Source organism: Citrus clementina, unplaced genomic scaffold (genome assembly GCF_000493195.1).
Source record: "Citrus clementina cultivar Clemenules unplaced genomic scaffold, Citrus_clementina_v1.0 scaffold_6, whole genome shotgun sequence".
NCBI lineage: Eukaryota > Viridiplantae > Streptophyta > Magnoliopsida > Sapindales > Rutaceae > Citrus > Citrus x clementina.
This window is the reverse complement of record NW_006262139.1, coordinates 17,347,213-17,374,310: the sequence shown is the minus strand read 5'-3', so window position 1 is coordinate 17,374,310 and position 27,098 is coordinate 17,347,213. Positions and strand designations below refer to the sequence as shown.

Sequence of the window (27,098 nt, the reverse complement as noted above, 5' to 3'; positions counted from 1 at the left end):
TTAATGTTCTTTGTCGGCAGTTCTGACTTGAGCGTGTGTCCACAGCTGCGCCACGTGCGCGTGGTTCGTTGTCTGTATGGTATATTTTATACAAAAATCAACATAATTGTACGTTTATGCCTTGTGTTGCAGGACTCTTATTTCCTCAGTGATTCAACTAATTTTGGGTTTGGCTCATAAATTAATTCCAAGTCCCAAAAGGAAGATGCTGCGGCAGACTGCCCATGTTTTTTTTTTTTTAAGGAGAATTATTACTCATGATATTTATAATTATATAAATTATTGAAATCAATTTATATCAATTCTAATATAGCACCATTTAGATTTTTTAACCCTCTTAAATATTCGAGGGACGCCCACTCCTCTGCTGGGAGAAAAATTACCTTCACTCAAGTTTTGGGGTTCAAATAAAGATAATTTAAATTAAACTCTTACAATATGTCTATAGGGGCTTGAACCACTTCCCTCACACATATTGAGAAAATGGCTCTAGCCACTTGGGCTAATGGCAAACTGCCCATGTTTGTACATCAGAACTCAAAAGGTGCAATTTTATTATTATTATTAATTTTTTTATGGTAGAAGGTGCAATTTAATTAGTCTTATGGGGTCAAGTTGTCAAATAATTTGCAAATATTATGAAATTTACTATAATCAATCTTAGCATTTCCTTGTTTCGTTTGTATTTGTTCTTCTTAGATTTACAATTTAGTCCACAATCAATTATCGAAGATGAAATGCTTTTTTTTTTTGATACACTGATATATTACGATCCTGATATTTACAATCAGAAATCCGTCGAGACTTATTATGAGTAATTCTATTACAATATAGCCTGAATATCAATCCTCACTAAATTGGAGGGAGATTTGCCTTCACTATTAATATTGGAGGGAAATCGATCATACCCCAATATGGAGAGCCAACTAACTCCCATTATACAGGGAGGCAAGTCCCTGGACTTGAACCCATGCCCTCAAGGTTGTTGAAGATGAAATGCTTTGAGGCAAGCTATTTCGCTAACAAAAGAAACATGAGTGCCATCATTATCTAAAACCATTTGTCGAGTAAATCCATTTTCCACATTTCTAGCACAGTAATTTTATCTCGTACGGATATCAACATATTATAAAAAAGTGAATTTAAATTTAAACTTAAAGAAGAGTATAACATTATTTTTTTTAGTAAAATACCGTTTTATTGCTAGTACCCCAATTTTGTCACACGTATGATTTTCTAGACTGAAGAACTACTGCCTAGTCATGTAGAACATTTATGTGTATATGATTAGAAGGCTCAAGTATCGGGTACATGTGCATTCATTTCACTCTCATATCCTCATTATTCAATGTTTACAAGAGATTATGCAATGAGAATTAGATAACTGTATAATGTCTGAAATTGGGCATTAGACAGAAAATGACTTTCTATACACTAATACTACAAAGAATCTTGGCTGTTTCCTGCTCAGATCTGGTGACTTCATGTATTGCATTTGCTAGATAATTGACATTGCCTGTAGTTACACCAGCCATGCTGTCCACATCACCACACAGGTCATATTTTGGGATAGTTCATTTCAAAGCAAATAAAAAAATTTACGGGAAAAAATAGGTTTTTTTTTTATTTTTTATTTTTTATTTTTTAAAAAGAAGCATATTTAATTACCAGGTGACAGATTTAACATGTTTGTAGAATAGATTTACCTTATACGGCCATCGTGAGTCATGTATATGTGGAATTCCTTTGCTAGCCGATCAACCTGGTATGGGGTTAAGCCGGAGAAGCAAAACATTCCCAGCTGCCATGGTAATATATCATAAGTTTTTTTTTTTTTGAAAAGAGTAATATATCATAAGTTAATTTAATATAAATATGATCTAGTTTAGCTGGTGCTCAAATCTTTAATGCTATGTTCAGGCACTCATTGCTGATGTATCAATAGAAACTGCAATGCTAGCTACCAACCTGGTTGGTTATATGCTCCCAATTGAGAGAAGAGCCTAACTTTTCAAGATTTTGCCGAAGAGTGGTTCGCTTTCTTTGAATGCGATCTGCCATAATCTAAAAATGCAACAACAACATGAGGTAATTATAACCAATTGAATTGACAAAAAGAAAAGAAAAGAAAAGAAAAGCAAAGGAGACAACAAAAAGGAGAAAAAAACAATGATTAAATATTGTTACCTTCACCTCATCAATCCAAAGTGACTTCAAGTTTGGGTCACTAAGGATTGTCGCGACCAGTAATATACCATGGACAGGAGGGCTCCCATACATCGCTCTCGCTATCTGCTGTATTTGACTTCTAATTGCAGCTGCTTGCTTTGAATCCACACAAAGGATGCTGAAAAGGTGAAGGCATTATTAGAAAAGGAAATAAAAAATGATAAAAAGTTCAGACAAGAAGCTAATTGAGTTCCTTAAAGCTAAACACCTAATGTATCAAAATCGTTTTTTGACCTCTTCTATTAAGCTTTCAGGCCCTAACAACCAGAAAAAACATATCCAAGCATAAGCTATGAGAGTGTCAGTTGACTTTTTCCAAGGATGAGCCCCAAAAGCTAGAACAATGCAGATGTTGTTGACTGACAATAGTTAAAGTTGAGTTCAAATTTTAACCTCCTTGCTACCAAAACTTAGTTCCTCAATTCAAGGCAAATTGGATGAACTCATGGTTCAAGTTAACTTCTTTAATTCAATTGTAGGGTGCAGCTTCTACCCCTAATTAATTGCCTCTTCATGGGACTGGTGACCAGTCCTACCAGTCTCAGAAAACTGACAGAAGTATACCACTAATATTGCATAGAAAATCAATGATATTTCTATACCTGAGACAGCCAACTCGGTGTCCATACAACCCCATGCTCTTTGCGTAGGACTGAGCGCAGCCTATTAAGTGCTCATCTTCAAGAAAAATACGAATAGCTTGAGCATCCTTGTCAAGATCCCCACTGGCAAAACCTTGATAAGCCATGTCAAAAAAGGGAAAATGACCTTTTACCTACAAATTACCAGATAATAGTTAAAAGCAATTATTTCATATAATAATTGCGGAAGAACACCACATATACGTCAATCACCTTGAATTGATATGAGATTTCTCTCCACTGTTCTTCAGTAGGGTCCACTCCAGTTGGGTTGTGAGCAGAAGGATGGAGTAAGAAAAAGGAACTGTCTGGAGCATTCTACAGAAATCATCAACAAAAATAAAACAGCAGAATTAAATCTTTCATCTAATAGCTGCTTGGCTTCACATGGCATATGACACTATCCACAAATAGAAGAATGCATATTAGTTTCTTTATGCCTTTGTTACAATCTCGGTAAAATGTCAAGGTTAATTTCTCTTTGCGGCCATAACATAAGGTCTAATATTTTGTGTTCCCCATATCCATAATTAGGAGTAAATAATCCATTTGATTGAACATAGCAATGGGGTCGCAAGGATCTTTCCGTTGAATGATTAAAAACAAAACATTGTCTAATCCATCAGAATTCAATTCTAAAGAGTGTGAAGACTGTCACACCTTTATATCATCCATAAGTGCTGCAAAGTCTAAACTCTTTGAGTCAGGATCGTAGTAGTGATAGGTTCTCTCTGGAATTTGGGCATCTCTCCAGATGTTGTGGTGGCTGTACAACACGCAGGATTGAACTTCAATTACAGAGAAAATGGAAATTTGAACATCAATCTCATTGTCTGATAAGCATTTCACCACTTGGAAAAACTGGACTAAAACTTGTAAAAAACCAAAGGATGAAGAACAGACATACTTGGACCAAGTTGGATCTGGGAAATAAATATGTGATTCAGGATGGAAACGCCTCTGGAACTCAGCAAAGAGGCGGCATGCACCTGTGCCAGACAGAGCTTGAACTCCAGCAGACCTCCCCTCTTTAACGACATCTGAATCCTTTCCATAAACCAGTTTTACACTCTCCTCAACCATTTTTGTGCTAACAGAAGCAGAAATTGATTCCCTGCTAATGCTCTCAAGGATTAGACTCGAATATATACGGAAACACAAGGGACAATATGGAGAAAATGATCGAACTAAAGTCAAACTGACCAAATGGTGGCTTGACAACTACAAATACTAGTAGAAATTAATGTCAACAAAGAACTATTTGAAGCATGCAAAATGCTCACTCCTGATACCGACTGTATGTGCAGACCATTATGAATCTTTCCTAAAAAATGCAGGGGAGTTTTCAACCACGCATCCGACGTTCCAACTCCATGCTACTAATTCCAGATTCTCGATGTTATCTAGGACCAATGCAGCTATTATTTAGCATTTGGACAAGTATCAAACTTTTATACTTGAATACAATGTGATTTCAGTGCATACAAACAGCAAACCAATTAGGATTGGCACTACGGTGACATGCTCACAATACTATCAACAAACAAACAAAATCAGAAAGAAAAGGAACATGATCAACAACTGAATAGAATAATAACAGGGCCCAATATGTCGTATAAACCACATGAAAACCATAAACCTAAAGCATGACGTATAAAATTATTATTTCTTTGAAGTGTAGAAGGACTCGTAATACTCGTTCTTTAAATTAAACTTGCCAGAAACAAAAAATAATTAATATCATTAATTTAGCATTAAAAAAGGAATAAAAGAAAGGCAACTGAAGGAACTGAAACTCACAGGAACTCACTGCCAGCGATCTTTGCCTCTGCTTCTCGAACGCACTGAAGCACAACAGGCCTCCCTTTGTCATCCCTATAAGCTCCCTACCGAGATTTAAAAAAAAAAAAATCAAAACTTGAAAAAGATTAAGCAAGTAATAATAAATTATTACCATTTTCTGTTTTTTTAGCGCCAAAACAGCACTTTTGGCAAGAGAAATATACATAGTTGTCACTTTTACATTTCTTATATTGACATCTTGAATTCAAGACACTAAGATAAAATTACACAAACATGCATACAATAAAATAAAAGAAGAAAGAAACCCAGTCATTACAAAAGCAGAAATCTGTGATTTTGTGTCAAGATAATGCCAACTGAATGAGAAAGAAGCAAACACATTACCACGCCAAGATTGATCTTGTAGGGAGAAGGGTCAGCAAGAAAGGCCTCGGTGACACCGTTAATGGGGTCCTTAGCTGCAGGGGCCACATGATCCCACCATCCAACGGTCCTTGATGAAGTTGTATGAACACTGCATCTTCTTGCAGCTCTTGTCAAATATCTCCAGTACATTATGAATTAGTGATCAAAATCCAATGCCTCTTCACTTTTACTCTGATTATAAAACGTTATTTTGGTCATTGGTGTGTTGTTGTGGTTTCAGTGGGCTGCTGCTGAATTGTGTTTCTTTCCCAGAGACCAAGAGAAAACTAGGAAACGACTTTTCAACTTTTCCCTCCTTCAAAACCAACTGCCCATAGATTATGTTGTTCCGTTACTTCCGTACCAACGACATGTCGTAAATTCTTGAGCTATACATTCGACACGTCGCCTACAAGTGGCCGATGGTCATGGGCTGAATTGGGTTGGGCCTTTTTGTTAGATCTTTAAAATTCGATCCCTTTTATTTATTTCCCTTAAAATGGTATTAATACTTGCGATCTAGTGTTAAGAAACAAAAATTACCACTTGCGTTGTATTATTATGAAACATTTGAGAACTAATCCTGTTGTTTGTTAGTATTCACTGAGTCTTGAACATCCAAGTCTCCAATGTGGGTAATAGCTACATGCATAAGTTAGCTTAAAAAATAAAAATAAAAACACAATTTCTAAAAGGGTAAAAAATAGTTATTAACTTGCACAAAAATAATAAAAGAAATACTACAACATGTTTTTTTAAAAAAATAACGACCTTATGTAATACTTAAATAAAAGTGTATTTGGGACTACCTATTGGTAGTGTGTTTTAGTTAGAGCTTTCAAAACCTCATTGCCTGGCAGTTTATTTTTTGGCATTAGAGCTTATCTTTTCTTTTGTAAAGAGAGTGTTAGTTTCAAAAAGCACACTAACCTTTGAGAGGTAGGTAGTAATTTTTTCTTGCTATTGGCATAACGTTTGGGGCGCAGAAGCCTCCATAAAATATTGTGTGCTTTCTTATTCTTTATTGCTTTATTTCGGTCTTCAATAAAGCCGATTGATGATAATAATCAAGTGAATTAAACGAACACATTACACTGAAAGTATGACTCAAATTAAAGATTAAAAATTAAACCAAAAAAAAAATTCAGCGGATGATAGCCGCTACATACACAAGAACGTAAATTTTGCAATAAACAAAATATAATTAACTTTTATTAGTAGAAAGAAACTTAATTTATGTAGACAATATTGGTGCGAGGAATTACAGACTCTCAATTCAAATGAATAATATTTGTAAATTGTAATCTCTTCCACGTGTAGACTCCACAGGAGACTTGAAAGCTTCCTTATTGCAAACGGCACATGGTGTTTTAAAACAATTTTCACTCAATTCTTGAACACACAAATTCATTTCAAATAAAAACCCAAAACGACAACGTCTTTAGTTGTTCACCCTCCTGCAGTTCGAACGAATTTGACCTTTATTCCCTGTCAAAACGTTAATGTTCCCCATCTTGATCATAGAGTTTGCAAAACCAGCAGAGAAGGCTTTGAAATTAAGGCTATAAGTTTTAACAAGCCCATCGGTTGAGCCCCCATTGAAAAGTGCTTGATCTGAGATAAGTAGCCCTCGTTTCTGCAACAGACTAGAAAAATATTTGCCATCGAAGGTTAATGGCGTTGGGTCAAAAGGTGCGAGGTTCGAGTCTCCTCCTGTGCTCGGGCAAGTCCTTTGGCGCTCTTTAGCAAAGTCGGGGTCGATGTTTGTTGCGTTGTATATGCGGTTTCGAAAGGCACTGCACCGAGCAAAGCCAATAGTGTGGCCACCGGAGAGAGCCACTAAGTCCGTCTCGTTAAGGCCTTGTCTTCTGAAGCTGCTGATTAATCCAGTGAGGTTGAGGAATGGCGATGGGATGTCATTGTTGGCTAGGGTTCTGTTTGCTGTTGTTGAGTCTCTTCTCCCTAGAGGCACCTTCCATGTTGGTCCTCCTAGCTGCAAATTTGTAAAACACAATTAGCCCAAATTCATGAAAGGGCGTGGTTAAGTATCGTGGTACACGATCATTGTGAAATATGTCATTGTGTTTGGTAAAAATTAAAATAATTTTTCCTAGTAAAAGTATTATAAGATTTTATCAAAACACAATTCCTTTAGTCTAGGAATCATAAAATATGAGTGTTTATCAAATAGTATTACCAAACTAATCCTTAATGTTCACATAATAAATTGCATGTAATAACACGTATGAAAGCTTATGTAAGACAAGACTCTATCTGTATTATTAAAGACAGTTTTTAGAGTGGTACACAATCATTGTGAAATATGTCATTGTGTTCGGTAAAAATTAAAATAATTTTTATAAAATAAATAGTAAAACTATTATAAGATTTTATCAAAACATAATCCCTTTAGCCTGGGAATCATAAATATGAGTGTTTATCAAATACTCTAAAAATTGTGTCTTTAATAATACAGATAGAGTCTTGTCTTACATAAGCTTTCATACGTGTTATTGCATGCAATTTATTATGTGAACAACTGAACATTAAAGGTTAGTTTAGTAATATTATATCTTTTAAAATAATTGCCATTAGTTGTACTATAAAAATAATCAGCTGTGAAGATAATCAGTTAAATATTCGATAAAATTTATTTTCAAAAGTGTTGTGAATTTTAAAAGCACTCATATGTGTTTGGTAAATCTTACAATTAAACTACTGTTAGAATGTAAATGAATGAATTGAAAATAATATTAAATAAAATTTATTTACACATTTATAAGAATGTGTATAATTTTTTTTGTGTATATATAATAATTGATAACTAACATTTTTTTTATAATATTAATTTTATTTTTTATTTTGTTATCTCAATATAATTGGCAATATTAATAATCTCTCTGAAGTTATTGATTTTAGATTTTTATAATATATATAAAGATATATATGATATTGTATTAAACATAAAATGATGATGGGGTAATTTTGACAAAAATAATTTTTTGAAAGAATTTATCAAACATTAAAATATTTTTTAAAAGTATTTTTAACTTTTCAAAATCACTTTTAAGTCTTCTAAAACCAATCTCAATCGGACCTATGATTGAACAAAGATTAGAGGGAAATTTAACTACTCACAGCAACAACAGAATCGCGAGCTGCTACAGCCAAGATATCTGCACAAGAAACAACTGGGCGTTTGCAAACTTTGTCGAGCTCTTTCTTTATCAGGTCGATGACCTCGAATCCTCTAACGGAATTATTATTTGGAATTGCATTCTTTTCACTATCAATGGTGGACGTGTCATCAAGAAGAATGGAGGCATCACAACCCTATATATAGATCACAAAGAACATGTATACAAGAATTAAAACACAATCGACGATGTGAGAACGATAAAGAAAATGTTTAGCAGTTAAGTTAATTAGGGTTAATATGCGTACTTGAACAAAACAATCATGGAAGTGGAGACGAAGTAAGGAAGCACCCATGCGGCCTTCTTTTTCCACAGCAGCTTCAACTATTCGTTTGATTGTTGGCAAAGCTTCGGGACAAACTTTATCATAGTAGCAAGGAGAAAGGGTTGAGAAAGCTGTAGCTGCAAAAGCCAAAATGAGGACGACATGAAATATGCCTCTATAAGCCATGACTAATTTGCACTAATTAGTTCGCTTTAGTTTGATGTGGCGTAGGTTTTATATGCTTTTTGCCTATTTATAGGCGAAAAAAATAGGTTATTAATTGTTAGACTTGGCAAGAACAAGGCTGCTTCTTTGAAACATCATTTTCCCAGCTGGAAAATGTGTAACCCATCTGTGCAAGAAACCGAGGAAGGCAATAATTAATTGATATGGAATTGTTGGGGTTATCCACATTAGTAGTGGGAGAAAGTCTATGGTTTATTGTATATAATCATTGTATATATGATATGTATAGTTGAATTTAATATAATTATCATTTGTATGTTAGTTTTTAAAAATAAATAAACACATGACATTATTTACTTTTTGTATGGCTGATATATTATTTCAGACATATTCTAGAATTTCTCAGTAGTGAAAGCGGTTAAAATTCAAATATTGAGCTAATTTTTTAGAATTGAAGGAGACTCAACAATTTAATAAGTGAAATGAATTGTATGCTCTCCGGTCCAATCCCTGAAGTGTGAGAAACAGATTGTTGGGTTATCTCATAATGATTGTGGAAAGGGCTGGTAGTTAGTTTATAAGTATAAGAGAAAATCTTGTCCATTGAGCATATGTGAGCTAACTTTTGGGGTTAAGAATTGTCAAGGACTACCCAAGACTAGCATCAATGCGATTGGGTTCACCTAGTCTCGGCTTAAAAGTTCAAATAAAGAGAAACCGGTTGTCATTGCTCTCCTAACCTTAAGGCCTAATGTATGTGCAAGGAAAAAAATGTTAAGGTTATTCCACATCCACTTGAAGGGGGTTTTATGATTAGTTTATACGTGTAAAGAAAAACCTTAGTTCTTCGATTAGTTTTTTGATGTTGAGAGAAGTACAAAATCACCTCACAAAAACGGAGTTCGGACCCTTATGCGCAGGCTGTTTGAAATAGTAAGCCGATTGGGAATGTAAAACGACAGTGAAAGTCATTACTTTATTTGATGACATTAGAGTACTTATACAATGTCGTCTTTGATATGGCCAATGTGCAATCTTTATGATGTATTAGTCAATCAAGACTTTTCTTGCTTAAGAAGTGTCAAATATTTAATCAGGGTTAGGTGCAAACAAACCATATGGTGTGAAAACCGCAGTTCGTGCAAAATAAAATAATCATTGATAGAAAGTCAATCCTATATATGGGGCATAAAAGGAAAAATAAAATAAAATAAAATGCTGGCGTGATTGATTCATTCCAACAGAAGAGTTATTTACATAGAATGTGCTTGAATGTGCTTCGTCGAAAGAATAATTTTGCTCTGATTAATTCTATTAAAATTGCACCTACTCATTTTAATTGCTTTTTAATCACCTCCCAAATCCTTCTCGATCCTGTAGTGATTTTAATATTTTATCCATTAGGGAAAAAAAAATGGAAAGTGTGTTTGCTTGTTACAAATTTTGATTACAAATTTTGAATAAGCTATTTTTCTTTTTTTAAAAAAAATGTTGCGAATGTTAACAAGAATATGTGGTTAAGGATAAATATTCGTTTAATTATATTTTGAAGAATATTTTAAGATGCTCATGTTGTTAATTATGTTATATTTTTATTTTTTCTTAAATTTTATAATAATGTCCTTACAACAATGTTAAAGACATTAATGAGAGAAAAATTATAAATTTATTAAATTAACTTAAAACGAGAATAAATGAATTTTTAATGCAAAAAATTAAATAGGCATTTAGCTATAAGCTAATTATATTTCTCTGTACAGGGCTCAAATTTTCTTGAGCAGCCCATGTTGTTAATTTTCAACACAGCCCATGTTGTTATTATTTCAAGTTAATTTTCTTGATCAGTCGTGAATACGTAACCTAACTAGTCTTGCATTGTAGCTATTTCTTGGTTCGTTTTGAATCTTTTGCATCCCATTGATGACATCGCTAAATAAGTCAGCTACTGATGGGCAATATATAGCTACGTAATTCTTATATTGTATAGACAGACAATCATTAAAGGTCTGACGGTCCTAAGACGTGTAATATTAATGTATGTAGAGTTGTAAAATTTAACACGATTCATTTACCTAACATGAATAAATGGGTTTAGCTCATTAAATTTGATATGATTATTACATGAGTTATGTCCATGTCAATATAATTTTTTTTGTCATATAGGGTTAGGGTTCAAGTTCTTAATTCATTTACTCAGTTAAAAACAAAATTATTTATGAAGGATGAACATTTATATGGTATTTCATTTCATAAAATTCTAGATAGATCTTAAATTTCAATAGTGTAAGTGTGTAATAACTTGATGTCCAATAATTTGGTAGACATGTATAATTTTTTATATCAATCTACAATAATATTTAGATATATAAAGGAGTGCAATTTTTGTCAAATAGGTGCAAAATATTTTATGTAATTAATGTTAAATAGGTATTAAACGAGTTATTTAATTATATTATGTTAGATGACACGATTATTCAATTATTGAATAAACCATGTTGTGTCACTCAATTATTTTTTATGTTGGGTTCAGGTTTTAATAGTTTGACATAATAATTAAATGGATCATATTTGAGTCAGCTTAAATTTGACAGAACATAAACACAATCTAGTGACCCATTTTGCCAGCTCTAAATATATGCATTTGATGGAGAAAGATCATTGTAACCACGCCAATTATTAATCAAGGGTGATTTCTTTATAATCTGTTTTTACTCCTAAGGTTAAGCAATAAAAAGAGTTCTTAATTTATAATCCAAATATAATTATTTATTTTGAAATTTGAAAGTAATAAGTACAATTTAAGTACTAAAAAATAAAAATAAATGCACTTTGAGATTGACATTTCATGAGGGATCGTTAAACATTAGCCATCAAGCAATAAAGTGGCGGAGTGCAGCGGCGGAACCAGGATTTTGAGTAAAGGGGCGGAACTCAGCTTAGCATTTGATGTATTTAACATTGGAAATGAATTATTATAAAAAAATATACTAAACCTCTCATTTTAACAAATATGGACAAAAATTAGTTTAATTCCCCAACCTGAATTTTATATAAAAAAGTTCGGTATAAAAAAAAAGTATGTTTAGTCTAAGATTATGAATTGCTAATTAATTTTACAAATTGAACTTATGAAGGAAAAAAAAATAAAAGGAGAATTTTCAGGAGTGTTTAATCGAATGGTTTTCAAACAAATTCATTTGACTGATTACTTAATTCAAGTCTTGAAAGAAGTAGGAGTAATTGATTTAGTCTTTAGTCACACCCTTATCTATCAACATTATCATTATCGAATAAAGAATAAAAAATTATTCTCAACGTATGTAGCTGGCATTTGATGATTGATAAAGGCAGAGGCACGAGGAACATAAGTCGTGAGATGAAAGTTACTCTCTACTCTCTACCTATCCTTGAAGAACAAACGTAAGAAACATGATTTAGATGATGCTGACGAAGAATATTTAAATAGATTGATGCTAGCTAATAATATAATCATATTATAGAAGTATGTAAGTTGACTTGTTAAGTAATCGGCTCTTATATAATTAGTTCCACATTGATCACAATGTTATATATATATAAGCAGCAAAAGATAATAAAAATTTTATTTGCTTTTCTTGATTGAACATACTACCTTCCTGCAATGAAAGAAAATTATTTTATAAACTAGTTCCGATAATCCCAGAACATTTAAAAGAAGAAAAAGAAAAAAGAAAAATCTTGCCTTGCCCTCTTTCAAAGACAACGTGCATGCACCACGCGGCCAATAGATTCTGTTCATACCTCGGCCTGTCCGCCTCTTTAGTAAAACAATCACAATGGCCCAATTCCTGATAATCTTCGAGGGCCCATTATTTTATGAGCGAGATATGTGGACCACACTTAAAGGCCTATCCTTTGAATGAGCCCAATCAAATGCCCCATGCAAATTCCCTAATCTCTAAGACTCAGTTGACGCACCTGCTACTGGATCTCGCCACCCAATCCCCGTGAGTAGGCCGAGACCCATTTCGACCGTTGCAAAAGCGAAAATGCCAAATCTCTCAAGAAGAATTCCGCGGCAGAGCTATAAGCATTCGCTGAGGGTTGAGAATCTGTTGAGCCCCCACGAAAGTCGGAAATCAAAAGCCCTCGCAGGCTCAGCAAATTCTTGTAATAGTCATTGTCAAAAGAAATGGGGCTTTGAGACATCAAGGGGAGCAAGAATATTTACGTTGTCACCAGCACTGATACTGCCGAGGCATATTTCTTTTCTCTCAAGGATACTTCATACAAGGGATCAATGTCTGTCGGTGCTTGGCCAATTGTGCGAGCTCCTGACAGCGCCGCCATTTCTTCAGCAGTGAGTCCCTTGTCTGCGAAAGCTGAGATTAGTTCACCAAGGCTCATATCTGGCCCTGGCAAGTCACTGTTTGCTAAATCAAGACTTGCCGTCGTTGAATCTCTCCTTCGGTCCACCCAGTTGCTTAACCACACTAGTACAATAACAGCGGCGCAGTCAGGATTTTAAAATAAATTCTTACTGCGACGACAAAGTCCCTTGCGGCGACAGCTAAGATGTCAGCACATGAAACGACGCCGGACATGAACTCTCTAGTTGACATTTAACGGTGTCAATGACTTCAAATCCTCTTCCTGAATTGAAATCGGGAACTGCAGTTTTTTCGCCTGGGAAAGTTGCTGCATCGTCTAATAATACGGATGCATCACATCCCCTGTACAAGAAATGTTACAAACCGATTTATAGTATTATACGCAGGAACAATTTTATAATCAGGCATTCTGGATTGTAAATTTGTGATAAAATCATGACTAAAATAAAAGATAAAAAAATATACATTTCAATTTTTTATATTTTATTTTGTAGCATATTAAAATTTATTTTTTTTCATATTTTTAATTTAAGTTATGATGATGTTCAAGTCAAGATCTGTGATTGGAAACTCAATTGTATATATATATATATAATATAGCCACAAATTGTAACAAGACAAAAAATTATGTCATGGAAATTACTATAAGCCAATTTACATAGTCATTCTCTATAGCAAGCGCTCTTATTATTTTTCAAGTGGATTCGCTTTTTTAAGCCGTGTGATTTGATAGAGTCAAATTTTAATGTTATTAAACTATATTATTTTATAGTGCATTTGAAAATAACTTTATTAAATCGCACGGCTTAACAACATATTTGCATTAAAAAAATGAGGGAGCCATGTGCTTGAAAATAATTATATATGTGTGTTGGATAAAACATTGCTAGAATATTAAAAAAAGCACTGAGAATAATGTTGATTGATCTTTTTTTTTTTTTTAATCTGTGACTCCAGGTCCAGGTAACATTAAATTGACTTAATCAAACGCCAAAAAGTACAAATAGTGTTTTAGTTTGTTTAATTAACAACTGTTACGATAACTAGGAATGACAATGTGGTGGGGTGAAAGTGGGGAGGCCAATCCCATTTCCCACCCCATTAAAAATTTCACCTCCAATCCCCAATAAATTTAATGGGGTGGGAATGAGGAAATCATTCCTTATTTCCCATTTACTTATTTTATAGTAGGTATGGATAAATGATTTCAATAAATTAAAATTTAGAGACTTAATTAATTCATTACCATATTGTATAGTATCTAAATTATTAAACAATCTCCAAAAGGTTGAAATAGTATTTTGAAATAATATCAAAACTAAAAAATATTTGAAGAGAGTTGCACCTTAAAAGAAAAAAGTGTTGAAGTGTGAGCTTAGAAACTAGATTTAAGAGAAAGTGTTGCCTTATCGTTTTATTGAATAAGTGTTATATGTCATTTTAGTTGTGGATTGAGCAACATGTCTTTGGGATAAGGAAAGGGAGCAGATGACAATTACATCCTATTATCCAAGCTTCATAAGTAAGGCATGTGTTTATCACGTGCATTTACTCATAAAGCATAGCTTGAAACGATAGTTTTCAAAAGCGTGTTGATTTCACTTATTGTTAAACATTAGCCATCAAACAAGTAAGTGGTGGAGTGCAGCGACAGAACCAGGATTTTGAGTAAACATTAGCCATCAAGATCTGCGATTGGAAACTCAATTATACATATAAAAATAAATAAATTATAGCCACAAAATTGTAACAAGACAAAAATTGTGTCGTGGAAATTACTATAAGCCAATATATATAGTCAATATCTATAGCGAGCTATTGTGGACCGCCCAAAATTTTAGCCCAAGTGCCCAAAAATTTGGGTTAAGAGGCCAAACACAGGCCAAGGGTGCTAGCTTGGCCCGATTCTAAAATTTTCTAACAAACTCTAACACATCTCAAGCTCGTACATATCTTTAATTCTCTACACTTCTCTAGTACTTGTAAATATTTAGATATTTAGGCAAGTTGGTAGAATTCTCTAGAACTCTAAAGTTTGACAAGCCACCCTATAAATAGGGCATGACATTTGGCATTTAAGTATTAAGTTAAGAGTAAGCAACTCAAGCACTCTTGTAAGCACTTTGCGAGTAATACAATTATCTGTTTTCGGCTCAATTGCTCTCTTCTCTCTAACTCTTTCGAAAACCTCCAGGCTTAGCTAGTTGAGAAGCTTAAATGTTTACTTAGCAACTTTCAGCAAGAGTTGTCTACGCGTTGCACGAGTTCGTTGTGAAAAACACTCACCCTGTGACATAGCGCTCTCATTCATGCAAATTCGCTTTTAAGAAGTGTGATTTAATAGAGTCAAATTTTAATGTTATTAAACTATATGACTTTATAGTGCATTCGAAAATAATTTTATTAAAGTGCATAGCTTAACAACGTGTCTACAAAAAAAATGAGGGGGCCCCGTGCTTGAGAATGATTATATATGTGTGTTGGATAAAACATCACTAGAATATTTAAAAAAAGCATTGAGAATAATGTTGATTGATTCTTTTTTTTAATCTGTGACTCGTTGTGACATTAGATTTAATTAATCAAACGCCAAAAAGTACAAATAATGTTTTAGTTTGTTTAATTAACAACCATTATGATAACTAGGGATGGCAATGTAGTGGCGTGAGGGTGGGGAGGCCTACCTCATTCCCCACTCTATTAAAAATTTCACCTACATTCTCCACTCTATCCCCCAATAAATTTAGTGGGGTGGGGATGAGAAAATCATTCCCCATTTCCCATTTACTTATTTTATAATAGGTATAGATAAATGATTTTAGTAAATTAAAATTTAGAGACTTAATTAAATCATTACCATATTATATCATATCTCAATTATTAAAAAATCCCTAAAAGATTGAAATAGTATCTTGAAATAATATCAAAACTAAAAAATATTTGAAGAGAGCAATACCTTGAGAGAGAAAAATGTTGAAGTGTGAGCTTAGAAAATGGGTTTAAGAGAAAGTGCTGCCTTATCATTTTATTGAATAAGTGTTATTTGTCATCTCAGTTGTGGACTGAGTAACATGTCATTGGGATAAAAAATGGAGCAGATGACAATTACGTCTTGTCATCCGAGCTTCATAAGTAAGGCATGTGTTTATCACGTGCATTTACACATAAAGCTTAGCTTGAAATGATAGTTTTCAGAAGCATTTTGATTTCACTTATTCTTAAGCATGAGAGCAATACATGTCTAAGGTTATTATTGGTTGTTATCAAGAGAGGGAAAGTCTTAAATTTAGTTGTAATAAACCCGGAACACAACTGGTGAATGGAGAATCATTCTAGAACTCTCTAGTCCTATATATTGGGTATTAGAAGGATTGATTTCCAGAGAGTGAAAGCTTGTAACTTCATCTTTTTGCCTTGTATCTTGTTATCAGCGAGTGAATAAAAGTTGCTACTCTATTCTTTATTGGATGTAGGCTACCTCTAGTAAACCACTTAAATTTGTCGTCCCTTGATTGTTGTTTTTGTGTGATTCTTCTATGTGTGTTTGATTTTCTATTTCAATTTTGATCAATTATCAGGGAAATTAGATTGATCTTGGTGATTCTTGATTGGTGTAAACATTGATCTGGGAACAAGAAAAAGAAAACATAACAACATTTTACAATTGAATAAAAATTATAATGTAGGATTTTTTTAGTTATAATATATTTATATTAGGTAAAAATTAAAAAAATTTATTAACCAACATTGTAATTGATAAAATAAAAATTATTGAACAAAAATTAATAAAATACTCATATATAATAGGAATTGGGTGGAGAGTACAAAACCAAATTCCACTAGGGGTGGCAAAAAAGCCCAGACCGGCCCAGGCTCGGCTCTCACACATGAGGGCTTGGACAAGGGCCCAAGAAAAAAAGCCCGAACAAAGCCCATGCCCACTACTTTTAAAAAAATAATTTTATAAATTATAATAATATAATTAAAATTGAAAAGTAATTTAAAAATAAAAAAAAAAACTTAAATTCTTAACTTATAAATCAATTATGATTAAAAAAAGATAAAATTATTATACTAAATTATCTCTTTTGTGTCAATTAATTAAAAGAGCGTTTGAATTAGAAAATTCAGTATTAAATGAAATTAAAGTTATGAGCTTTTATTTACTTTTTTTATTATTTTAATTTGAAATATTATTTTAATTTATCTATAATTGTAATAACTTGTTGATCATTAATTTATTTCAAATTTACAATAATTTTAAAATAAATAAATAAAACCTAAATCCGGCCTAGGCCCAGGCCAACACACTTAATTGATAGTGGGCTTGGACGTGGGCTTGAAAAAGCCTGGCCCAAGCCCGTTGTTTGTCATCCCTAAACTCTACCTTGATAAGAATTTAGAGGTTATTTTTCTCCCATTCTCCACTCTATTCTCCAAAAATCATACATTTGGGGTGAGATCCCAAGGGTTCCAAACTCGTAGAGAATTTTGACATGTCAATGATAACTTAATGTGAAAGATGCCAAAAAATATAATAATAGTAATTAAGCAGTGTAAAGAAAAAGACCAATAAAGGCATAAAAATATAAAGAGAGAAAGTAATGACTCGACCAAAACAGTCATGAAAATGGAGACGGAGCAAGGATGGCCCCGTGTGAGCCTCATTCGACACAGCATCTTGCACTTCTAAATTGATGATCGATAATACTAAAGGGCATGACTTCTCATAGAATTGAAAAGATAATTGAGCGGCGGCCATGCTACTTAGACACAAGACTATTTATTGACAAATAAATGAATTTTGAGTATAAATATTGTTTAGGATTCATGGCTAGAAGATGAACTAGTTAAAGTGTGAGTTTTTCAGTGCTATTGCTTGGTAATTGAAATGGGACCATATCATGATTTATATAAGGTTAAAGAAATAACTAGCTATAGCAAGTTGGGCCGGTAATTATTAAGAGCAACTTGTTTATAGTTATAACTCTTTTTTTTTTTAGAATCTTCTTTTGTTCAAGTGCTTGTATAGTAATAATCAACACGTAATTAACCAAAATATAAAATTGATAAAAGCTAACACCATCTTTTTCATGTACATTGACTCAACAACACAACTAACATAACTTTCTTTAATATAAGGGAGCTAGCTACTGTGTGTTTTCTAACGATAGAGTAAAACACACCTTCACATTAATTCAAGATCAAAATTATGAGTTCTCTTTGAAGCATTACTTGTACGTCACAAGTTGATATTGTGCATATTTGCATATTTGCAAAACACGAAACACCATGATCGATTCTGTATTGAAAATTATAAAAATTATAGTTGTTTGATTGTCAATGAGAGTTTTTATTAAAAATTATAAAATTATTTTAATAAGTAAACATTTTAAAGTTATGTTGTGAAAAGAATAAAATAAATTTATCAAATAAGTATAAGATATTTTATATATTTTAACATTTAAAAAAGTTTTTTAATCTTTGCTCTTAAAAAAAGGAAAAAAGATGATGTCTAAGGGTCTAATTGAAAGTTATCCATTTCTTTGAAAAGTTTTATGTTTGACCTCCTTAGTTTATTATATTTGATTCTAATCTTCTAGAGTTTGTTATTATTTCTCCACCATAGCCATGTCCAAAATACTATTGAAAATCATTAAGGGACTGAACTGAAATTTTATCAAATTTTTGTGCGTGTTTCACATTTGGTGCCTTAATTGATATTTGTTAGTTATGATCTACTTAAGTTTATGGTTTCTTCATTATCATCTTTACTTTTTCCCCTCTCATTTTTATTGATTTTATGTTACAACCAACTAAAATTTTTAGATTTTGAATTATAGATTTTGAATTATGTCCCTAATTTAACTAAAATATAACTTCGCCATTGGACGTAACTTTCCCTTTTAAAGGAAAATTCATCAAGGAACCTGATATGAAGTTGTTCAAACGAATAGAGTTTGATTTAACTTTGTTTTTATTGTCTTAATTGTTATATTTTATTTTTTCAATCATGACATAGAAAAATAAAACATTTGTTTGTTGATTTTTTTTTGTTTAAAACAATATTTTTTGAATTTAGTAATTAGAAATCATATCCTAGAAGCTATGGGTACGACTAGTGGATTAGGCCGAACTTTTCCTTTGCAAATAGATATGAGTTTATCTTTGGTACAAATTGGGCATAAATTGTTAAGATTTACAAAGATATTAGGGGTGGGCATCGGATCAGATTCGAATTTGAAGGGAAATCCGATTGGACGAAACATGTGCGATCCGATCGGATTTGTTTCGGATCGGATTGGATTCAAATCAATCCGAATCATCCGATCGGATCTGCACTGTTTAAAAAAAAAAACTAAACGCAAAAACAAGCAAACAACTAAACCTATTTCACAAGTTCGTTTGACTCAAGTCTGTCAGTCACAGGCTCACAGCTAACCACATAAACAACAAACGATAGAGCAAGCAACCGAGCAAAAGCAAAACCAGCCTCATCCCGTCGTCATCCGTCTTGAACCCATTAACCCACCGGCGATAGTCCAACGACCACACCACTATCAGCACAGCCTCGTCCGTCTTCAAACTCAGCCGCGGCCGACACCGATCAACTAGAATCTAGTCGAATCCGAGCCGAACCAAGACGAATCTGAACATCAAACCTAGTTAATCGACAGCTGCAGGGAACTGTCATGGGTTGGGAATAGTGAACAAAACCCAGTTAGTTAGTTACTTCGCCGAGCAAAAGCAAAACCAACCTCATCCTGTCATTCGTCTTGAACCCATTAACCCACCGGCAACCCACGAGTCCAACGACCACGCCACTGTCAGCATAGCCTCGTTCGTCTTCAAAACCAGCCGCGGCTGACACCAATTGACTGGAATCAAGTCGAATCTGAGCCAAACCAAGGCAAATCCGAACGCCAAACCACATGCAGCTAACAGCTAACAGCTAACACCATTGTCATTTCTCAATTTGTTTTCATTAATCATAGATTTCATAAATTTTTGTGAGAATTGTCAAAAAGGTCCAAATCTGATTTCAATCCGAATTAATCCGAATCCGAAAATTAATCCAAAATCCAAACTCATCCGATCCAATCAGAATCCGAATTCAATCCGAATTTTCATCCGATCTGAATCCGATCCGAATAATTCAGATGAATTTTTTTTCAATCCGAATTATCTGAAATCCGATCGGATTCATCCGAATCCGAAATTGCCCACCCCTAAAAGATATTACAATTTTAATGAGAGTATGGATATATAATATTCAAAAGAATATTCTACAATCTCTATATTTATGAAGGAATTTAAAATTGATCTTTGGAAAATTTACCAATTTGATCACCTTCCAACTTTCAATATAAAAAAGCATCACACTCTAATTTTTCTTATAATAGCAAGCATATAGAAGGTTCTTGTACCAAAATACCCCTAAAACTAAACAAACAAACCCCTCAACTCCCAGCCAACAGCCGAAGCTCTCCACACACCACCAAAACACTCTTCATTTCACCTCTCATATTCATTACAAAGTTATTTATCCAACTATTGCTCAACTCCTTTTTCACATATCTCACATTCATCAAACTAATATATTTATCTAAGCATTGAAGACAAAATCAAGCAACAAATTAAAGAATAATAAAAAGTTAAGGTTAGTATTTCTTCATTTTTTTTTATTTTTTGGTTAGGTTTCATACAAAGGATCAATTGCTCATTTTATTATAATGTGGATACATTAAATGGTTAAAATTCCATTAAAATCCGACAAAAATGGGTCTTAAACAATGTTGAAGACGAAACCCAAAATCTAAGCGGCAAGCACTTGTCGCCCGGGCAACATGCAATTGTCGCCTGGATTTTAGTATTCATCACCTGGGCAACATGCACTTGTCGCTTGGATTCTGGTATTCGTCGCCTAGGCGATAAGATACCGCATGTTAAGCGATTAGTGCTCGTGTCACCCAACATACAATTGCATGTAATTTGGGCAATTTTTTATGTTGCTTGGGTGTAATGCTGTCATCTGGGTCACCCAAATTTGTTGATAATTAATTATTTAATTACTATAATAATATTATTGTTTGGAGTGTTATTTGCAAAGTATTATTATTATTATTATTTTGCATCACGTTAACAGAGTCAGTAGTGCTTAAGATTTATTTTGATAAAGCGTAGGAGACTTTGAAGGATGGTCATATGGAGTACAAGAATAAAAATGTTACTATATTTTGTTTCTAAAAAGATGCACGGCATTCAGGCAACACAATATGTCGCCCAATTTTCCAGAGAGTTGCATATTACTTGATTTTAGTTACTGCTGAAAATGTCAATTAATAATATGAATATGAAATAAGACTACTTAATAGTATATCTTTTCACATAATCTAATTCATAAAAATATTTATAGCAACCTTCTTCCTAAGCAAATCTCCACAATAGCTAAAATTTGGTGTACGACCTAATATTAGATAAGACATGTACTTCTCTTTATACTTTTCTTTAATGTGATCCTTACTATGCTCTTTCTTATATTTTTCAACTTTACCAATCAATCTTTTAGTCATTTGCTTGTGGAGAATTTTCCACATATAGGTGCCCCAAGAAAAGTTATTGAAATAATCTAAATCGTTCACATCATGCATTATCTCTTTTGTGATTCTCCTTTCAAACGGTCTTGCACATAAAACCATATCTATAAAATAGAATAAGGCAATCTTCAACGCGTCCATGTCATCCAGGTTAGCGAAATCAAAATCATCAAACCTGCTATCTAATTCGTTAAGCTTAAAGTATTGTGCTTCCACCGAAATATTGATCACGTATTCGCCAACCAAAGTTTTTTTTTTTGTGTAAATTTTCCACATTACTACATTTCAATCCTATCACCAAGCACTATTCTCGAAGAGAGAAATGTAATATCTTGTTGCCAATCCTAAATCATCATTAACTTGTTTCACGATTAGTTCTAAGCAACAAATAGTGTACAAGATTGCCGCTAAATCCAGGGTCCTCATGGCTAGAAAATGATCAAAATTTGACTTTTTGAATAGTCCAAATTGAGTATCAGTTAACTTGGTCTATATACGTGTAGTCACAAAATTAAATCTCGTTAAATTTGTAACGTAACCTGGGAAGTGATCCTTGATTGGTTTCTTCAATGACCAAGGATGCATATGCTTGTCGAGCACATCTAAACAATAAATTAAGACAACATTAACATAAATATTTTTTAAAAAATTAAAACATTTGAAAAAAATTGTCGCCTAGAACACATGCAACGCATATATATGGGCGACAACATGTATTGCCCAACCAATTCTGGGCGACTCAAGCATGTTGCCTGTGTTGCCAAGCCTCTTGTGCCACGCATGGCTATTTGGTTGGGCGATGGGGGAAAGCCACTCGCGTTGCCTAAGCTTGGCGTGGCCAAATTTTGGGCAACACGGGCAACCACCCATGTTCTTGATTGGCTGGCACACCAACCTTCTTTTTAACCTCAAAATAACTGTAAATTTAGATCAATAATTTCTTAGGGGCATTGAAATAAATATTTAGCGTGCCATTTATTAGATATCTCAATCTCAAGAAAGCTCTAATATTTTCATATCTAATACATATCCTAATGATTAACTATGATCAATGATAAATCAACCAAGCAATTTAAACAACATATATTCTAAATTAATTAAAAAATCAAGAGAATACCTAAGATGCTAAACTCGAAAGTGAAGGAACTTGTTGGAATCAAACTAAAACTCACACAAATTGCCACCCGAAGTGAAGCAAATTACCACGGGAAGTGAAGGAAATTGTTGGAATTCAAGGCATGTATAGTTGGGGCGATGGGAGATGTTTTTGGGCGTTGTTGGGCGAAATATTTTGTTTGTAATAGTTTTGAGAACTTAAGAGTATTTTGGTCTAAGAACCTTGTAAATGGTTACTATTATAAGAAAACGTGGAGAGTGGTTTTTTTTTATATTAAAATTTGGAAGGTGGTCAAATGGGTAAATTTCCTATTGATCTTCAGGGTGCTCTAGTGGCTATCCTCACCATGGTGAAGGCAACGATTCACCATTGGCGGAGGGAAAAACATTAGGCTTGAAATTTTATGCAAAACACGAACTCTAGAAAATTTTGGAAAAAGAAATAATAAGGTCAATAATCATTTTTGCTGGTCTACTCTACTTTGTTTGTCTAAATTGATTCCAGGTTGTTTATCTAAATAATAATGCACCATTTGAGAGGCACTTATATTTTAAGGAAATTGTCAGTTTCCCTCATACTCAAATTAATATGCTACTTACTCTTTTATTATTTATAAAATATACAATAACTCTTTTTAACACCATAATTTTATAGTATTACCCTCATTGTAAATTGAAATTAAAGTAAAAAAATACAAAAATAAACAATATAGATCTTGGTGTCAATAAAAAGTTAATAATAAGATTTTTTTTAAACATTTATTCTTATAATAAAAATATGTTTTATATTCCTAAGATCAAATATATATCAAGAAAATCACCATTTATCTCTCTTTTCCTTTAAATTTTCAGTGCCAATGGATTATTAAATATCATGAAAATAGTTGAGGGATAAGAGGTATTCAAAACGCTCTACCTAATTAAGGGAACTAAACACTAATAGAAAAAGAAGTTCCTTAAATTGCCTTTACTAATGATGCGTGTTGGGGGTTTCGGGCCTAAAATATCTAGTTATCAACTCTAAAAGACTAGTTTATTGTATGGAGAGACTTATCTTACTTATTAGCCAATTGATCAATACTTATACGCTCAATTGATTCCCTTTAATAACTAATATGCAACACAACTTAATAATTTTTTCTCAGATGAAACCACAATAATTTCATCCAACGCATCTCTTCCACCACCACATTCCCACTACTAAGGTCTGGTTCTGATATCATTTGTTAGGGATGGAGCCTATAATATTTAGGCATTGCCCCAAAATGTTAACTTATTGGATGAAAAGACGTATTTTACTTATAACTTCAATTGACTCATTTTTATTGTCCATTCTAAGATGTGACCAAAATAAATTTTTATCTTTTTATTATTATTTTTTCTAAGGTTTTTTTTTTAACCACATCCTCTTGCCAATAAAGGTTTGCGCTCTCCATAATTGAGAAGTTCAAGTCTATGCTATTGGAGGCATATAGCCCCAACATTCACCAGGCAAATCCGATATGTCCCCTTGTACTATCTTATATTAATTATTGCATTTAGCTAGTTAACAGTTCATTCAATGATTCAGACATTGTTTCATCATTTCAATTCTAAGATTCCTTCCAATAACTCCAAGGTCTTCCAACCAGTAGGCTAATATTTTACATTTATATATAATAGCAACATAAAATTAACGAAAATATATATTTGTTAAAGCTACAAATTGATATTCCTTTTCTGACCATTATTAGCTCATTGCGTTACATGCGTTGCGAATCCGTTCATTAACTTCTCCCACTTGGGGCAGAAGTAGATAAATAAGTTAATGACAACTCTTTTATCAACTTATGATTGTGTCTTATTTTTTATTTTATAAACCTCCATTCAAATGCTGGTGCCCCTGAATTTCACCACAAAACTAGCAGCTTAATAAGGCTAAACAAACATTAATTTGAATTACATTATTAAAATAGTCAGCGTAGTACGACTAAACAAACATAACTTGGATTAGTTTATCATATGCTTCATTGCTTTTCGTTCTTATTTTAGAAGTTTGACGCTTAGGATTCCATTTCTTTAATGGGTATAGAAATGTTATTAAGATGCTGGAGAGACAATATTTCTCTGATCTAGTGTCTACAAATTTTAAGACAAACTCCAGTGTAATAATTGTAACTAACTTCTTCGCGCAGCAGACACTAGCTAGTTCTATTAGCCAATTATAACGAGCATTGTGGTTGTCAGTTCAACGGATAAAACCTCATCATTGGAATTCCACGAAAGGATGAGTTTTGTATCCATTCATACAATACTTAAGGAATTTAAAGGAGCATTGTACTCGTAAACAAATATATAAATTGGTTCTTGACTGAAGGGCTAGCAGTTACCTAGATCTCCAATGGAGCGTGAAGACTGAATTTGGTTGAAATGATACAATCAATAATGTATATGTATCTTAGTTTAATATGAGAAGAACTGAAACCTCCCTTCATTAGTTCATGCTTGTAAACTCTAACAAAGGGATGAAGCGGCCAAATTGAGGAAATTAAACAAAAATTGATGGAAAATTACTTTAATTTTCTCATTCACTGTTCTGAATCCTGTACATTCTTGATAGCCTGCAACACAGCTTCTTTCACCACTTGAGCATCGATGCCGTCAGCGTGCCCTTCAATATGCTGCAAGAACTTGTGCCAATAAATAACAATGAGTAATGTTGTAACAGTCATCTGCTGATTACAGAAAGCGTATGCATATAGCTTGAGCATACAGAGATTGAATGAAATTGTAAGACATGCAATACAAGATATACAAATACAGATAAATGAAGAGAAAATAAAATATATTGTTCTCTAATAATGGGAACCACCCAATAGCATTGTCAGTATTTGCAATTAAAAATCTGAAATATGTGGTGCAAAACTTTTACAACTCACGAGTTATAATAGTTTACCCAAGTACAGAATTACAGGAAGCTTCGGAGAATTAGACACATCTGTAATTAATATGTATGTACTGTAATGAATGCAAGCTTCGGCTATCATGAATTAATAAAATTCAGTTTCAAATTAAAAGATTTGAAAAAGTTGTATTCCTTACATCTCCTCCAACAGCTTCTAGTTGGAACCTGTCTGAACAAGAAACCCTAGCATCAAGCACTTCAAGCCCCAGATCCTCGAAGGCTTCTAATACTGAGACCAATAAACCTGAGCAATTCTTTTCTAAATACACGTTAATGAGGAAACCCTTTTCTAGAGTTTCCACTGTAACCTGCGGAAGCACAAAAGTAATATAATTAATTTAAGTTAGTAAAGAGTATCTTACTATACTCATTATCAAGTAACCCCTTAAATAAGTACAAATTCAAATTTTGAGATAGAGATGTGGATAAAAGAAACAAGGATTATGCACCACAGGTAACGAATTTTCGACTGTTGAAGCTTCTGAGGTTCCAATCTCTTGGTTCAGAGTTTCTACTTGTTGCTTCAACTCCTCTATATATTTTGATGCGTCCACTACGATCGAGGTTTTGTTCATCTGCCAATCACACAAATTCAACATATCAATAATCATTTCCATATATTGATCCATCAACTCGGTCTATTTTTCACTCTCATCTAAAAACCAGCAGATGGGATATATAATCAAGGATAAAATAAATCAAGAAAAATAAATTTTGTTTGTATTCATTTCCGGCTTTCTTGTTGGTGAAATATTGCTTTAGGGTTTCTAGTCCAATCTCAAAGCTAAGTGAAATGAAGAGATAAAAGAGATTAGGTTTTTTTTTTTTTACAGAAGTAGAGTTGGTAACATCACGAAGCAGCATCAACTTCTCGTACAAAGCTGCTTTATTTTGCTCCCTTGAAGACATGCTTCTGCTTTTCTTATTATCTGATCTCTTCGGCTTTGCCCATGTTTTCACCGTGAGCTTTACGGGGTTTTAAAAGAAGAGATGAGATCACCAACTCATAGTAATATCTTGTTTGTTTCCTGCATGAGTGTCTCCGTTTCCCCACATGAATTTATTATTATTGACTGCAGCAAGTTTACGAAAATAACCTCATTGTCCATGACAACGATTCTTCCCAATAAAAGCTAGGGTTCCATCCATAAGCATAATCAAGCACATATAGGTGTAATAACAATCAAATTCCTTATTTTATACAATTTCTCATATGAGGATATAATTTTTTTCCCCCTGGTATGTACCAAACAAGATTACCATTATAACATAGAATTTTGGTCTTAACAATTAATGTAAAGAGTATTTATATTTGTGGGTGCTGACTAGTTAGTTGAGTAGGCAA

General features: G+C 33.2%; 3 protein-coding genes across 8 annotated transcripts; all 3 read right to left on the bottom strand.

Annotated features, from left to right (window-relative positions):
* Positions 1-768: 768 nt before the first annotated feature.
* On the bottom strand, positions 769-5,316 carry LOC18039123 (aspartate aminotransferase, mitochondrial). 5 transcript variants are annotated; one of them, XM_024182129.1, is made up of 10 exons: positions 5,058-5,316; positions 4,671-4,756; positions 3,778-3,987; positions 3,531-3,636; positions 3,084-3,188; positions 2,832-3,004; positions 2,188-2,347; positions 1,969-2,064; positions 1,707-1,801; positions 769-1,019 (listed from the first exon to the last, which is right to left on the bottom strand). In XM_024182129.1, exons 1-10 carry the CDS (start codon positions 5,226-5,228, stop codon positions 977-979), a joined length of 1,245 nt encoding a protein of 414 aa, XP_024037897.1. In that variant the 5' UTR covers positions 5,229-5,316; the 3' UTR covers positions 769-976. The 5 variants fall into 5 exon arrangements, with proteins under 5 accessions (XP_024037897.1, XP_024037898.1, XP_024037899.1 ...); XM_024182130.1 differs by lacking the exon at positions 769-1,019 and adding an exon at positions 1,169-1,516; XM_024182131.1 differs by lacking the exon at positions 769-1,019 and adding an exon at positions 1,171-1,536 and having other exon boundaries at positions 4,671-4,745; positions 5,058-5,236.
* Positions 5,317-6,333: 1,017 nt separating this feature from the next.
* On the bottom strand, positions 6,334-8,747 carry LOC112097254 (cationic peroxidase 1-like). Its single transcript, XM_024182251.1, has 3 exons — positions 8,523-8,747; positions 8,217-8,411; positions 6,334-7,071 (listed from the first exon to the last, which is right to left on the bottom strand). Exons 1-3 carry the CDS (start codon positions 8,724-8,726, stop codon positions 6,520-6,522), a joined length of 951 nt encoding a protein of 316 aa, XP_024038019.1. The 5' UTR covers positions 8,727-8,747; the 3' UTR covers positions 6,334-6,519.
* A 16,423-nt stretch (positions 8,748-25,170) lies between these two features.
* On the bottom strand, positions 25,171-26,713 carry LOC18039282. Of its 2 annotated transcripts, none has more exons than XM_024182415.1 (4): positions 26,585-26,713; positions 26,203-26,328; positions 25,891-26,061; positions 25,171-25,478 (listed from the first exon to the last, which is right to left on the bottom strand). In XM_024182415.1, the coding sequence occupies exons 1-4, from the start codon at positions 26,660-26,662 to the stop codon at positions 25,377-25,379; spliced, it is 477 nt and encodes a 158-aa protein (XP_024038183.1). In that variant the 5' UTR covers positions 26,663-26,713; the 3' UTR covers positions 25,171-25,376. The 2 variants fall into 2 exon arrangements, with proteins under 2 accessions (XP_024038183.1, XP_006429542.1); XM_006429479.2 differs by having other exon boundaries at positions 25,171-25,469.
* Between the last annotated feature and the right edge of the window lie 385 nt (positions 26,714-27,098).